At 41.1% G+C, this 16,233-nt stretch overlaps 1 protein-coding gene and 1 pseudogene across 7 annotated transcripts in view; one reads left to right on the top strand and one right to left on the bottom strand.

Moving 5' to 3' along the window:
- Positions 1-16,233, top strand: part of CNOT1 (CCR4-NOT transcription complex subunit 1) — a 107,644-nt gene that overhangs the window by 15,184 nt on the left and 76,227 nt on the right. For all 7 annotated transcript variants that reach the window (XM_078062666.1, XM_078062660.1, XM_078062663.1 and 4 more), the window contains exon 2: positions 12,648-12,923. In XM_078062666.1, the coding sequence (XP_077918792.1) occupies positions 12,822-12,923 (102 nt within the window). In that variant the 5' untranslated portion in view covers positions 12,648-12,821. The remainder of the gene's footprint in view (positions 1-12,647; positions 12,924-16,233) is intronic.
- LOC118555853 (phosphatidylinositol N-acetylglucosaminyltransferase subunit P pseudogene) lies at positions 6,287-7,371 on the bottom strand (annotated as a pseudogene).

Here is a 16,233-nt window from a genome sequence, read left to right on the forward strand (position 1 = left end):
CACTGGCAGGGTTAGTGTGTGTAGGTTGTACTTGGGGCTGTGATTTATTACAGCAAGAGGATACAGAGCAAAATAAAAGGGAAAAGGCATATGAGGTGAAGTCTGAGGAAGCTAGACTCATGCTCTCAAGCTGACCCTCTCCCAGTGGAGTCATACCGGGCTTACTTAATTCCTTCAGCAAGGAATTGTGACAACACGTGTGTGAAATGTTGCCCAGCAGGGAAGCTTGTTAGAGAATCAGTGCCTAGGATTGTTACTGGGACTTGTCATGTGGACATCTTCTGCCTACCACATACTAAAATTCGAGGTTCCCGGAGGAAGACAGGTGTTCAGCATAAACCACCTTTTTGGGTACGGTTTAGGCACAGTGAGCCACTCTTAATTAGTTTCGGGAGTGGGGATTAGTTTTTCCTAAATCAGGTTCTGACACCAGCCAAAGGCCAACCTGGCATGTTTAAGGATAGCAGTCTCAGACCTTCTGTTAACTGTTTCTGCTTAGTGAGTGAGGTGAATGGTCTCCATGGAAAGGGAGTTTGTATAGAGAATTTTGGAATATGCAAAACTTTGTTGACCTGATACTTTACTTAAATTACTTTTCTATTTCAGTAGGGGAAAACAGTTCAATTCCCTTCCTAGATAGTTATTTTTGTATCATTCTAGATAATCTGCATATAAGGACATATATATACAGAGTGCTATTCTGTAATTTGCTTTCCTCCCGATAGATAATTTCTAATCTTTCTAACTCCCTTTTGAAGTTATTACATAATATTCCTTTTTATGATTTACTTATCCATTGCCCTTTTGATGGATATTTAGGACATTTTCACATGATATGATTTTAAATAGTTGTTTCCTGGATGAAAAGGGAATGAATTAAAGATGACTCCTGAATATTCAGTGCAGAATTGGGGCTTTAGGGTTCTAAAACTCTTATTACTCATCCTTTATGTAAGGTTGGAGATATCAGGGTTGGTTGGTTTGTTTTAGGAATTGGTATTAAAACAGTTATTTAGACAATGATTTTTGAAGGTGCAATGCTAGGGTTTTTGTTCTTTTTTTAATCATCTTACATCTACTATCCAGTTCTTAATGTTCTCTTAAATATTGTCTTTAGGGCGCCTGGGTGGCTCAGTCATTTAGTGACTGACTCTTGATTTTGGCTCAGGTCATGATTTCAGGGTTTTGAGATGGAGTCTGGGCTCATGCTGGGTGTGGAGGCTGCTTAAGAGTCTCTCCCTCCCTCTGCCCCTCCCCTCTCTGTCTCCCCTCTAAAAAAAATTACTGTCTTTAAAATTCTATTAGTAATGACAACACAGACTGTTTTTCATATATTTATATGTGTGTGTGTGTGTATGTTTGTTTTTTAAGTAAGGTCTAGGCCCAAAGTGGGGCTTAAACTCAAAACCCAGAGAGCAAGAGTCACATGCTCTACCAGCTGAGCCTGCCAGGCAGCCCTCTTCATCTATAAAGTTGGGATAATACCTTTTTCACAAAGGGTTGCCAGGTTTAAATTAACATATGTAAAATGCTTAGAACAATTCTGTTTTTAAGTGTTTGTTGTGATTATACTTGAATAAGTTACTCTATTTTGTACACAATAATTATAATTAAGATTTTAATAAGTGAACCAACATTTTGGATGAGTGGGTTGGAAGTATACTATAAATCTAGAATCTCTGTGTCTTGAAGAAATATTAAATATCGGGATGAGTATTTTGTTTTGAGTTGGTGATTAGTTGGTCATAAAGTTCCATAGGAAATAGCGCGCTCTCTCTCTTTTTTTAATTATTTATTTGAGAGAGAGAGCAGGAGCAGGGGGAGGGGAGGTGGAGGGGAGAGGGAGAGGGAGAAGCAGGCTCCCCCCTGAGCAGGGAGCCCGACGTGGGACTCCATCCCAGGACCCTGGGATCATGACCCGAGCAGAAGACAGACGCTTAACCTACTGAGGCACCCACGCGGCCCATGAGCTCTCTCTTTTAAGGAAACCAAGGGGAAAAGTGGGGCATCTGCGAAAATTGGTATTGGTTGTTTGTGGATGCTAGAATAAGATACCTTTCTTGATTTATATGGGTCATTAGGAGTTTACAACTTCGTCCAGTATGGTAGCCTCTACCCGCATGTGGCTGTTTAAATTTATACTAAGATTACTTAAAATTAGATAAAATTTTTATTTTATTTTTATTTATTTATTTTTTAGATAAAATTTTTTAAAAAGCTGAGTTCCTTAGTCACTCTTACCACATTTTATTTTATTTTATTATTTTTTAAAGATTTTATTTATTTATTCATGAGAGACAGAGGCAGAGGGAGAAGCAGGCTCCCCACGGAGCAGGGAGCCCGATGCGGGACTTGATCCCAGAACCCTGGGATCACGACCTGAGCCGAAGGCAGACGCTTAACCGACTGAGCCACCCAGGCGTCCCACTCTTAGCACATTTTAAGTAGCCACATGTAGTTAGTAGCTTCCACATTGGACAGTACAGATGTAGAGCATTTCCATAATTGGAGAAAATGAGAAAAGAGATCGCTCAGCTCGACTTCTTCTAAATTGGAATGCTACTTTTCAGAGTTGGGAAGAGAATTTTCAAGGTCAAATCGTAGTATTAGTAGACTTAAGTATTCACCAATTTAAAAAAAAAATTTTTTTTTTCTTTTTTAAAGATTTTATTTATTTATTTGAGAGAGAGAGTGAGAGAGAGAAAGAGCACAAGAAGGGGGAGCGGGAGAGGGAGAAGCAGACTCCCTGCTGAGCAGGTAGCCCGATGCGGGACTCGATCCCGGGACTCCAGGATCATGACCTGAGCCGAAGGCAGTCGCTTAACCAACTGAGCCACCCAGGCGCCCTAAAAAAATTTTATTTTTAAGTGATCTCTACACCCACCATGGGGCTTGAACTTAGAACCCCAAGATCAGGAGTTGCACACTCCACCAACTGAGCCAGCCACGCGCCCCTCCATATCTGTATCTGTATATATGTATATCTGTATGTTTGTTTATTTTTAGAGAGCACGCAAGCAAGCAGGAGTGGGGGCAAAGGGAGAGGGAGAATCTTAAGCAGGCTCCTCACCCAGCACGAGCCAGACGATCTCACAACCCTGGGAACATGACCTGAGCTGAAATCAAGAGTCAGATGCGGGGAGCCTGGGTGGCTCAGTCGTTAAGCGTCTGCCTTCAGCTTGGGTCATGATCCCAGGGTCCTGGGATCGAGCCCCGCATCGGGCTCCCTGCTCAGCGGGAAGCCTGCTTGTCTCTCCCCCACTCCCCCTGCTTGTGTTCCCTCTCTCGCTGTGTCGCTCTCTGTCAAATAAATAAATAAAATCTTAAAAAAAAAAAAAAAAGACGCTTAATTGACTGAGCCACCCATGCGTTCCCCATATATTTTTAATCCTGGAAGCTGGAATTTTAATAAACTGAGAGCCTTGGGTCTGGCCTATTTGGCTTCTTAAAGTACCTGTTGATATTTAAATCTAGAACAAGTTAGGTGATAATACAGAGGTTGCTGGCTTCAGTGCAAAGGAAGACCAAATTGCCTTTACAGAGCTATTTTTGGCCCAACTGGAAGTTAAGGGGAGAAAAAGGAACAGATGTGAAGGGCTTTCCTTGTCTTCTTAGTAGAGATTGCATTAAGGTTTGATATACTTTAAAAATATATATATTTTTTATTTATATAAATAAGAAAGATCAGGAGTTGGGGGGAGAGGGGAAAGGAGCAAAGGGAGAAGCAGACTCCCCACACAGAGCATGGAGCCTGATGTGGGGCTCAATCCCAAGACCCTGAGATCATGACCTGAGCCTAAGTCAGGCACTCAACCGACTGAGCCACCTAGGTGTCCCGGTTTGGTATACTTTTTAAAAAACATTTCCCAGAGCTATTAGTAAGTTTAGTGGTTATGAACCTTTAAAATGCATAAGAATAGTCTGCAGAGTATGCTTAAAATACAGTGTCCTGTATTCTTCCCTCAAGGATTTTGATTCTGTTGGTGTAGGGTGGTGCTTAGGAGTCAGCATTTTAAATAGGTCTCTCCCATCTCCCAGTTCTTTTTTTCTTTTAAATTGAAGTAATCCCTACACCCAGCATGGGGCTCGAACTCAGAACCCTGAGATAAAAATCACATGCTCTTCTGACTGAGCCAGCCAGGCTCCCACCCATCTCCCAATTTTTTTTTTTTTTTAAGATTTTATTTATTTATTTGACAGAGACACACACAGCGAGAGAGGGAACACAAACAGGGGGAGTGGGAAAGGGAGAAGCAGGCTTCCCGCGGAGCAGGGAGCCCGATGCGGGGCTCGATCCCAGGACCCTGGGATCATGACCTGAGCCGAAGGCAGACGCTTAACGACTGAACCACCCAGGCGCACCCCCATCTCCCAATTCTTACACACAGTTGCCTTATAGCACTACTGTAAAATCTGTATTTAGTCTATTAAGCCCCTTGAGATATAGTGTTTACTTTTTGTTTTCTATAGCACCTAAGGTATTCACATGGCATTGAGTTCGGCTCAAGTGTTTGAATTAATCGAGTGCCATCTTTAGCAAATGAAGGTATTTATAAAGTAACCTGGAGTGAAATGGAAGGAGACCATTTGGGGCATTTTATACAATCCTGATAAAATAAGGGAGTGTAATAGTAAATTTTGTAATTAAAAACACTTTCATAGTTTAATGAATTTGAGCTTGTTTCCGCAATCAGGTTTATGTTGGTTTTATGCTTTGAAAAGCCTACATTTTAATGATCTCCAAATTATTGACAGTCATCATCAAAGATTTCATTTGCATAAATAAAGGTGATATATTTAAGACTTTTAGATCCATTCAAAGACATTAAAATTGAAATATTTAAGATTTACTTATTTGAGAGAGAGCAAGAGAGTATACAAGCCTGGGAAGGAGCAGAGGGAGAGGGTTTTTTTTGTTTTTTTTGTTTGTTTGTTTGTTTTAGGGTTTTATTTATTTGAGAGAGCTCCTGCTTGCGCTAGCGGCGGGAGGGGTGGAGGGAGAAAATCTTCAAGTAGACTCCCCGCTGAGTGTGAAGACAACACAGGGCTCAATCCCAGGACCCATGAGATCTGACCTGAGCCAAAACCAAGAGTCGGACGCTCAACCGACTCTGCTACCCAGGCGGCCCAAAGTTGAAATATTTAAAGGTGATGGCTCTTTTTTTTTTTTTTGGACAAAATCTGATAATCGACTTAAAAATTTGTGAATGTATTTGAGCCCAACAGTAAAAATAATTATGTAAAAGTAATGATAAATGTCTAATACGAGAATTTGTATACATTGCACATTGTAAGGCATTACAGCTATCTCACATGTCACCAAAACAGAGAAAACGAGATTTAAGAGTTTTAGTTCCTTCTCTCAAGAACCTACCACTCAGCCCTTCCATATCATCACTCTGGACCAGTTAGTCACATCTTGGTCAGCCTGGCTATACTCCTTGGCATGTGTAAACTTCTCCAGCAGTTCCATTGGAGATTGACAGCTGCTCACTTTTCAGCAAACTCTTAAAGCAGATGTTAGATGACAGAACATCTCATCCACTGTGCTTGTCCTGGATACTTCCTATTGTTCATCTGATGTTATCAGAGGGTAGACTGGTTTAAGCTGCTCTCGAGCAATCAAGAGACCGTCTTGAGGGCTTAGAAAATTCTTCTCTCTCTGCTCTACCTCCTACCCGTTAAAGATCTACCCTTTTGGGAAAGCTCTGATTTAGATGAGGCCTAATTTTTACAAATCGGGGAAGGGGGGGAGCATAGAGGTTCAGTCACTTGTTAATCTAGCCTTGTGTTATGTGTGGTTGCTGGTCCTATGGGTTTAAATTTTGGTTTTTAAAAAAATTGCTAGTACTTAAAACTTTCATTTTGTAAAAACTATAGTCCTAAAAATTAAAATGCTATTGAGTATAAACTCGGCTTTTGGGGGGCACCTGAGTGGTTGAGTCGGTTGAGCGTCCGACATCTGATTTCAGCTCAGGTCATGATCTCATGGTTGTGGTGTCAAGCCCTGAGTCTGGTGCAGGGAGTCTGCTTGAGATTCTTTCTCTCCCTCTTCCTCTGCCCGCCCCTCCTCCCAGTCAGTTTTTTTTAATGGTAATGCAGTGTTTTATTTATTCTGTTCATTAATAACTAATATTCAAGAACTTTTATAATATTAATAGAACTTAATCTAAAAGAATCAACTTTGTTTACATTTCAGTATTGGGTACGAGAGAGTCAAAATAATTATGGTCAAAATTATTACATAAAAAATTATAGTAAATGCTTGTGTTAGTCTACATACAATTTAGTTTTTGGCATAAAGTTATTTAGTTGCCAGGAAGAACATTTGGTTTACTTCACTAATAGGAATATCTCTTAATGCTGGGATGGCCTCTTATTATTTCTTCTGCTGTTGATTTTTAGCATAGTTATCTGTGATTGTATGAATGGAGCTGAGTGGATAGATACTCATTATATTTATTCCAAATAAGAGTACGTAACCAATTACTATAGTAATGAGGAAGTAGAAGGGCATGCAACTGCCCAGTATTTTTGAGGCCAGTAGGTTAATCCTAAGGAGTTTAGCCAAGATTCAGGAATAAATGCCCACACAAGATACAGGATGAAGCCAAATTGGGAGCTTAAGAAAAGAACAAAGCTATAAATTGCTCTTTCTGGCAATGGCGACGGTGAATTTTCCACTTTTCCCTGTGGCTTTAGACAATCTTGGGTCCTAGAAGCGCCCACTCAGGCCCCTCCCGGCAGCTCGGCCACTTCAGCGCCGAGTCCCCCGCACAAGCGCCTTCCAGAAAGCCTCCACGGGGGTGAGAGGGAAAGACTAAAGGAAAGGCCGGGTCGCTATGGCGCCCCCGTCCCGCCCAGGCGCACGTGCACTGCGACCCTTGCTGGCCGGGAGCGCGTGAGCGCCGGGGACTGCGGGATCGCTCTGCTCGCCGCCGTGGAAGTCAGAGTCAGTTTTTTGGAAATCATATCACATGCTTGTAATCCCTGCTTTAAGTTATAAGAGTAATACATGTCCCCCATCCCCAGTTTTATTAAGAAAAATTTCACATGTATAGAAAAATGAAAATAGTACAGTGAACAGCCACATAACTGTTTCCTAGATTCAACAATTAACATCTTACCATAATTATTTTTTCTATTATTCATATATTTGTATTGAAGTATAGTTGACAATGTTACATTAGTTTGAGGTGTACAACATAGTGATTTGACAATTCCATGTTATGCTCACCTAAGTGTTGCTACCATCTGTCACCATACATTATTACCATACTATTGACTGTATTCTATATGCTGTACCTTTAATTACTGTGACTTACTCATTCCATAACTGGAACTCTGTACCTCCTGCTCCCCTTCACCCATTTTCCCCATTCCTGTTCATATATTTTTACTGGTTTGATGCCAGACCCTTGCATCTATCTCCTGCACATTAAGACATCCTTCTTTTTTTTAAAAGACATTCTTGCAGAGGCACACTACAGCTAAGAATATTAGTCTTACAAAAACTCCAGTTGCCTCAAGAATATCTTTTATAACTTTTTTTTAAAGATTTATTTATTTATTTGAGGGTGGGAGGGACAGAGGGAGAAAAAGTCCCAAACAGACTGCACTGAGCGCAGAGATCACGACCTAAGCCAAAACCAAGAGGCTGACACTCAACCGACTGTGCCACCCTATTTTTATAACTTTGAGTCAAGGTCTGATTAAGGTTCACATTATGTTTTTTTATTTTAGTTTCATAATCAGAACAGACCCCATTTTTTCTCTCCCTGCTGACATTTTGACAAATGCAGGTCAGTGGCCTGGTAGAATGAATTACTACTTGGATTTATCTGATAGGATCTCATGTGTAGTTTGTTTGTTTGTTTATTTTTAAAGATCTTTATTTATTTTTCAACAGAGAGACCGCGAGAGAGGGAACACAAGCAGAGGGAGTGGAAGAGGGAGAAGCAGGCTTCCCGCGGAGCAGGGAGCCTGATGCGGGGCTCGATCCCAGGACCCTGGGATTCATGTGTAGTTTAAATTTTTTTTTTTTTAAGATTTTATTTATTTGCGAGAGAGAGAATGAGAGACAACATGAGAGGGAGGCGGGTCAGAGGGAGAAGCAGACTCCCTGCTGAGCAGGGAGCCTGATGTGGGATTTGATCCCGGGACTCCAGGATCATGACCTGAGCCGAAGGCAGTCGCTTAACCAACTGAGCCACCCAGGCACCCTCATGTGTAGTTTAAACTTGTCCCTTTAATTTCTTTATTTCCTGGGAATTGATAGATACAGAGGTATGGTTAGGTTTATGTTAATCATTTTTGGCAAGAATACATCAAGGTGATAACTTCATATTGCAACACATTAGTAGGCACATATGTTGGGCAGTTTTACCATTAGTAATAAATTTGATTACTCATTTGGTTAAGGTAGTGACTGCCATAGCTGTATTGTAAAGGGACATTTTTTCCTTTTGCAATTAGTAGGTAATTTGTTGGGTGGTAGTGTGCACCTGTGCCAGCAACCTTTCACCTGAGGGTTTTTAGGTATTGGTGATTCTTGCCTGAATCAGCTTTTTTTTATTTTAAAGATTTATTTATTTGAGAGAGGGAGAGAGAGAGAGCATGCGGGTGCGTGTGCATGCACAGGTGCATGCAGGCGAGTGGCTGGCAGGGCAGAGGGAGAGGAGAGGAGAATCTCAAGTAGACTCCGCACTGAGCGCAGAGCCTGGCTTGGGGCTTGATCCCACACTCATGAGATTATGACCTGAGCTGAAATCAGTAATCAGACTCTTTAACCAACTGAGCCACCCAGGTGCCCCCCAAAATATGTTTGTGATAAATTAAGAATTTAGAGTATATTGATTGGCAGTAAGCACATAATTTGGCGTTTTGCATTTTGCTCCCTCTTCAGGCATTTCTAAATGATGTTGCATTTGGGGTAAATTATACAATCATTGCTTATAATAAGTCTCTCTTTGATGCTCAGATTGACCCAGAATTTTTTTAAGATTTTATTTTTTTATTTGACAGAGAGAGCGAGAGAGGGAACACAGCAGGGGGGAGTGTGAGAGGGAAAAGCAGGCTTCCCGCGGAGCTCGATCCCAGGACCTGGGATCATGACCTGAGCTGAAGGCAGATGCTTAACAACTGAGCCACCCAGGCGCCCCTAGATTGACCCAGAATTAAGTAAGACTGCCTTTATTGGCTCTTGTGTCTTTTTGACGTACCCCCTCAGATTTTTGAGTGTTTCCTTTTGTCACAGGATGATACAAACTCATCTATTTTCCTTATCCACACTCTTGGAATTAGTCATTTCTCCAGGAAACTTTGTTCTTTTTAGTATTTTAGAAACCAGGATTCAGGAGTTAAATGGGTATACTACTATTGGGGTATCATTGTTTCTATCTAGGGCATTTTTTTTTTTTTTAAGATTTTATTTATTTATTTGACAGGGACAGCGAGAGAGGGAACACAAGCAGGGGGAGTGTGAGAGGGAGAAGCAGGCTTCCCGCCGGGCAGGGAGCCAGATGTGGGGCTCGATCCCAGGACCCTGGGATCATGACCTGAGCCGAAGGCAGATGCTTAACGACTGAGCCACCCAGGTGCCCATAGGGCATTTTTTTTTTTTAAATTGAGATATAAATGACATATAACATTGTAAGTTTAAGGTGTCCCACATATTGATTTGTTACATTTATATTGCAATATGATTTGCCATTGTATCATTAGCTAACACCTCTATCATTTAATGTGATTATTCTATGGTGGGAACAATGAAGATCTAGTTTCTTAGCAAGTTTAATGTTTATAATACCGTTTTTGTTGTGTATAATCACTGTATTGTGTATTAGATCTCCAGGACTTATTTATCTACAAGTTGCAAGTTTTTACCCTTACACACTCAATTCTCCACCCCCTGGTAACTACCATTTCACTCTGTTTTTTTCAGTTTGGTTTTTAAATTATTTATTTTGTTAATGAGATACAGTCGACGTAGAACATTATAATATTTTCAGGTGTGCAACATAAATAATTCAATATTTGTGTATATTGTGAAATGATCACTCTAGTAAGTAGTTAACATCTACCACCATCCAGGGGCACCTGGGTCGCACAGTCGTTTAAGTGTCCGGCTCTTGATCTTACCTCAGGTTTTGGATCTAAGGTTCTTGGATTCAGGCCCTATGTTGGGTTCTACGCTGGGCTCCACCCTCGGCTTCACCCTGGGCTTGGTACCTACTTAAAAATAACAACAAATCTACCACCACCCATAGTTACAGAAAAAATTCTTTTTTCCTTGTGATGAGAACTTTTAAGATTTACTCTATAATCGCCATGTCCTACATTACATCTTTAAGACTTAATGATTATAACTGGAAGTTGCCTGTTGACCACCTTCATCATTTTACCACTACCACCACCACCACCCTCCTCCCCCCCAACCACAATCTGTTCTCTGTTTCTGAATTGTTTTTTACGATCCCACGTATAATGGATATTATATAGTATTTGTCTTATTTTGTCTGATTTATCTCAGCGTAATGTTCTCAAGGCCATCCATGTTGTCACAGATGGCAGTATTTATTTTTTTCCCCCATGGCTGAAAAATATTCCAACGTGTGTGTGTGTGTATATATATGTGTGTATATATATATATATACACACACACACCACATCTTTTTCCATTCATCTGTTTTTTTTTTTTTTTAAGATTTTATTTTTTATTTTATTTATTTGACAGAGAGAGAGAGATAGCGAGAGCGGAAACACAAGCAGGGGGAGTGGGAGAGGGAGAAGCATACACCCCGCGGATCAGGGAGCCCGATGTGGGGCTCGATCCCAGGACCCCGGGATCATGACCCGAGCCAAAGACAGATGCCCAACAACTGAGCCACCCAGGCGCCCCCTTTTTTTAAAGATTTTACTTATTTTTCAACAGAGAGAGAGAGAGAGAGGGAACACAAGCAGGGGGAGTGGGAAAGGGAGAAGCAGGCTTCCTGTGGAGGAGGGAGCCAGATGTGGGACTTGATCCCAAGACCCTGGGATCATGACCTGAGCTGAAGGCAGCCGCTTAACGACTGAGCCACCCAGGCACCCTCCATTCATCTATTGACAGACACTTAGGTTGTCTCCCCCCCACTTTTTTTTTAGAGTTTATTTTTAAATTTTATTTAATTTAATTTTTTTATTTTTTTAAAGATTTTATTTATTTATTTGACAGAGAGAGACAGCGAGAGAGGGAACACAAGCAGGGGGAGTGGGAGAGGGAGAAGCAGGCTTTCCGCCGAGCAGGGAGATCCCAGGACCCTGGGATCATGACCTGAGCCGAAGGCAGACACTTAACGACTGAGCCACCCAGGCACCCCTAATTTTATTTTTTTTAAAAAGATTTATTTATATGAGAGAGAAAGAGCAAGCGTGAGCGTGAGAGAGCACAAGCAGAGGGAGAGGGAGAAGTAGGCTCCCCACGGAGCAGGGAGCCCAATGTGGGGCTGGATCCCAGGACCCTGGAATCATGATCTGAGCCGAAGGCAGCTGCTCAACCGACTGAACCACCCAGGGGCCCCTAAAAATTTTATTTTTAAGTAATTTCTTTTTCTTTTTTAAAGGTGTTATTTATTTGAGAGAGACAAGTGAGAAACCGTGAGAGGGGAGAGGGTCAGAGGGAGAAGCAGGCTCCCTGCTGAGCCAGGAGCCTGATGTGGGACTCCATCCCAGGACTCCAGGATCATGACCTGAGCCGAAGGCAGTTGCTTAACCAACTGAGCCACCCGGGAGCCTCTATTTTTAAGTAATTTCTATACCCAGTGTGGGGCTTGAACTCAAACCGTGAGATCAGGAGTCACACGTTCCACCAACGGAGCCCTCCAGGCATCCTGGTTGTTTTCATATTTTGTTTGTTGTGAATAATGCTGCATTAAACACGGGAGTGCATATATCTCTTTAGTAACCTGTTTTCATTACTTTTGGATATATACCCAGAAGTGGGATTGATGGGTTGTATGGTAGTTTTATTTTTAATTAATTAGTTTTTTAAGTAGGCTCCATGCCTAGGTTGGGGCTTGAAGTCACAACCCTGAGATCAGAGTCACATGCTCTACCAATTGAGCCAGTCAGGCACCCTTATTTTTAATTTTTTGAGGACAGCGATTCAAATACCTAAAACATATATACTCTAAGGTACAGCTGTAGGACCAAACTATCTGATTCTGAAGCAATACATAAGGAGTAAAAGTTAATAAATGGGATCTTGTAAATAGGTTGTAGATACTGTGGGAAGAGGAACAGAAAATATCAGATGAGTGTTTCTTTCCACCAACCCTAATTTTAAGTACTGTCCTGCTGTTTCTAAAGGGTATAGTATAAATAATCATTTTGAAGTAGGTAAAAATAGACATCCAAATATTATAGGTTGTCTTGCTAAACTACAACTTTTTAAGCCGGGGGGGGGGGGTATTTTCTTTTTATACTGGCCCTACCTAATTTTCAGATATGGCATCCTCTGTAATTAGTGGTTGAGACATACTAATTTTTTTTTTCCTAAGTCCTTAGTGGTATTTCAGGTACTAAGATGGAGAGATGATTGTTTAACTCTTTTTCCCCTAACAAAAAACTAATTTAAAAGTCTGATTTTTATCTTTTTTTTAAAACAGGTGCCATGTTTCAGAACAGAGTAATACCCCTGGTAAAGAAGAACTGAAGACGCTGTACAGACATCAGATATAGGCTAATTACAAAGAAAGCATTAACCTGCCTCTGAGGTGACTAAAGGGGAATAATGGTGATTTTGCGCCGGGCTCGGCCGCCTGCTTCCGCCCCAACCAGCAATGAATCTTGACTCGCTCTCGCTGGCCTTGTCTCAAATCAGCTACCTGGTGGACAATTTAACCAAGAAAAACTACCGAGCCAGCCAGCAGGAAATACAGCATGTGAGTAAACTTAGAAAGCAAGTACCATTAAAGGAATGAGTATGTAGTAGGAAGAATGTTCTCCTCAGCTTTAATTAATAATTTTATCCCAGTCTTTTTTTAAGGAGTCACAGATTAAAAAAAAATTTTTTTTTTTAAAGATTTTATTCAGTCACTTGAGACACAGAGATACAGAGACAGAGAGCATGAGCAGGTGGAGAGGCAGAGGGAGAGGGAGAAGCAGGCTCCCCACTGAGCCAGGAGCCCGATGTGGGGCTCGATCCCAGGACCCTGGGATCATGACCCAAGCCGAAGGCAGACGCTTAACCATCTGAGCCACCCAGGCGCCCCAGATTTAAATTTTTCTATAAAAGTTATGAAATACTTGATTTGGTTTAGTCTCATTTTTTTCTCATTTACATTTTAAAATTGAGATATACTTCACAAACTGTAAAACTCACCTTATAAAATGTGTAATTCAGTAGTTTCTAGTAGATTCACAGAGTTACTTAATCATCACCATCTAACTCCAGAATGTTTTCATCACCTCAGAAAGAAATACTTGAATCCATTAGCAGTTGCTCTCCCATTTCCTCCTCCCTCCAGCTCCTGGCAACCACTGATCTTTCCGCTTTTATGGATTTGCCTTTCTGGACATTTCATATAAATGCAGTCATACCAGATGTGGCCTTTTGTGTCTGCCTTCTTTCACTTAGCACAGTGCTTTCAAGATTCATCTGTCCTTTTGGGGCACCGAGGTGGCTCAGTCAGTTAAGTGTCCGACTCTTGATTTTGGCTCAGGTCATGATCTGAGGGTCGTGAGATTGAGCCACTCGTTGGGCTCTGTGCTGGGTATGGAGCTTGCTTAAGATTCTCTCCATCACCCCCTCACCCCCCCCCCCCCCCCGCTTAAGAAAAAGATTCATCCATGTTGGAATCTGTGTCAGTACTTCATTTCTTTTTATGAGTAATACTACTACTCTATGAATATTATTTGTTATAATGAACAGTAGTCAGTTCTTTGGATATTCTAGTTTATCTGTCAGTTGGATATTTAATGTGTTTCCATTTTGTGGCTGTTGTGAGTAGTGTAGCTTTCAACATTTATAAGTTTTTGGATGGATATTTGTTTTCAGTTTTTTGGGTATATACCAAAGAATGGAATTGCTGGGTTATATGGTAACTCTAACTTTCTGGAGAGCTGCCAGATGTTATCCAGATCCACTGGATCACTTTTCATTTCCACAAGTAGTGTATGAGGGTTCCGATTTTTCCTCAACCTCACTAACATTGGTTATTTTATGTTTTTTGTTTATACCCATTCTAGTTGGTGTGAACAGGTAGCTCATTTTTTCGATAATGTAGCTAATGATGAACATCTTTTCTTTTTCTTTTTCTTTTTTTTTTTTTTTAAAGATTTTATTTATTTATTTGAGAGAGAGAGAATGAGAGAGAGCGCATGAGAGTGGGGAGGGTCAGAGGGAGAAGCAGACTCCCTGCCGAGCAGGGAGCCTGATGTGGGACTCGATCCAGGGACTCCAGGATCATGACCTGAGCCGAAGGCAGTCGCTTAACCAACTGAGCCACCCAGGCGCCCCAGCTAATGATGAACATCTTTTCATGTGCTTATTTGTGTATCTTTGGAGAACTGTCAGTTCAAATCCTTTGCCCCCCAATTTTTTGCTGACCCTGCAATTTTTATTTATTTATTTTTAAAGATTTTATTTATTCATTTGAGAGAGAGCATGAGCCTGCTCATGAGCAGGAGGAAGGGCAGCGGGAGAGGGAGAAGCAGACTTCCTGCTGAGCAGGGAGCCCAATGAGGGACTCGATCCCAGGACCCTGAGATCATGATCTGAGCTGAAGACGGACGTTTAACTGACTGAGCCACCCACATGTCCTGACCCCCCAATTTTTAAGAATTATTGTTCTCAAGTATAGGTTTGACTTGTAAAGTATTTCATTCAATCTTTATGAAAGTTAAATAGTATACCTTAGTTGTAGTGATGGTACCCCTTTCTCATTAATAAATGGAGTATCATACTTAAAATTGTATATATTGTTAAATTAAAGCTTACTAGTTGTGTGACAATAGGTAACTTCTCTGAACCTTATTTTCCTCATCTGCAAAATAAGGATAAATATAAAATTTGTCTGACATCCTTGTTAGGATTAAATGAAGTTAAGAAGAGCACCTAGTACAGTTCCTGTCATCATTTTTTTAAAAAAAATGCAAATTCTCCTTTCTCTACATTATAAATTACAGTTGTTATATAACGTAGGTAGTACATAAGTACAAGCTTGTAAATGAAATAGGTGCCTAATTATTTGAGCTAAATCTAGGAATTAATTGGGAGCTTTTTTCTCTTTTCCTTGTTTTTGGGGTGTTTGTGTGTAGAGGTTGTAGTTTAATTTTTATTTTATTTATTTGAGAGAGCAAGGGGTAGAGAGCACGAGTTGGGGGGCGAGAGGAAGGGGGAAGGAGAAGCAGACTCTCTTCTGAGCTGGGAACCCGATGTGGGGGCTCGATCCCAGAACCCGGAGATCATGACCTGAGCTGAAGGCAGACACTTAACCATTTGAGCCACCCAGGCACCCTAATTTTTTATTTTAAAGATTTTATTTATATGAGAGAGAGCACTAGCGGGGTGAGGGGCAGAGGGAGAAGCAGACTCCCCGCTGAGCAGGGAGCCCAATGCAGGGCTCGATCCCAGGATTCTGGGATCATGACCCAAGCAGATGCTTAACCGACTGAGCCAACAGGTGCCCCGGGCGCCCTAATTTTATTTTTAAAACATAATATATTGACCTGATTACCCCAGCTACCCAGTTTTTCTCTGCCCACAGGCAACTGATGTTTGCTATTTCTTAACTGTTCTTCCAAAGATACTTGCACATAAAAAATACTAAAATATCTTTTTTTTTTTTTAAAGATTTTATTTATTTGACAGAGAGCAAGAGAGGGAATACAAGCCGGGGGAGTGGGAGAGGGAGAAGCAGGCCTCCCGCGGAGCAGGGAGCCCGATGCTGGGCTCGATCCCAGGACCCTGAGATCATGACCTGAGCTGAAGGCAGACGCTTAACGACTGAGTCACCCAAGCGCCCTTAAAATATTATTCTGACAAAGCTGAATCATGTTAAATAAAACTATTTTTAAAAAGTTAAAAAGAAAACATAGTAAAATACTTTCCATTCTTTTTTCATATGTTGGCATATGATCGTTTTCTGTATCTTGATTGTTTCTTTTTAATTTTATTTATTTATTTATTTTTAAAGATTTTATTTATTTGTTAGAGCACAAGCAGAGGGAGAAGCAGGTTTCCCACTGAGC

Source organism: Halichoerus grypus, chromosome 15, assembly GCF_964656455.1.
Source record: "Halichoerus grypus chromosome 15, mHalGry1.hap1.1, whole genome shotgun sequence".
Taxonomy (NCBI): Eukaryota; Metazoa; Chordata; class Mammalia; order Carnivora; family Phocidae; genus Halichoerus; species Halichoerus grypus.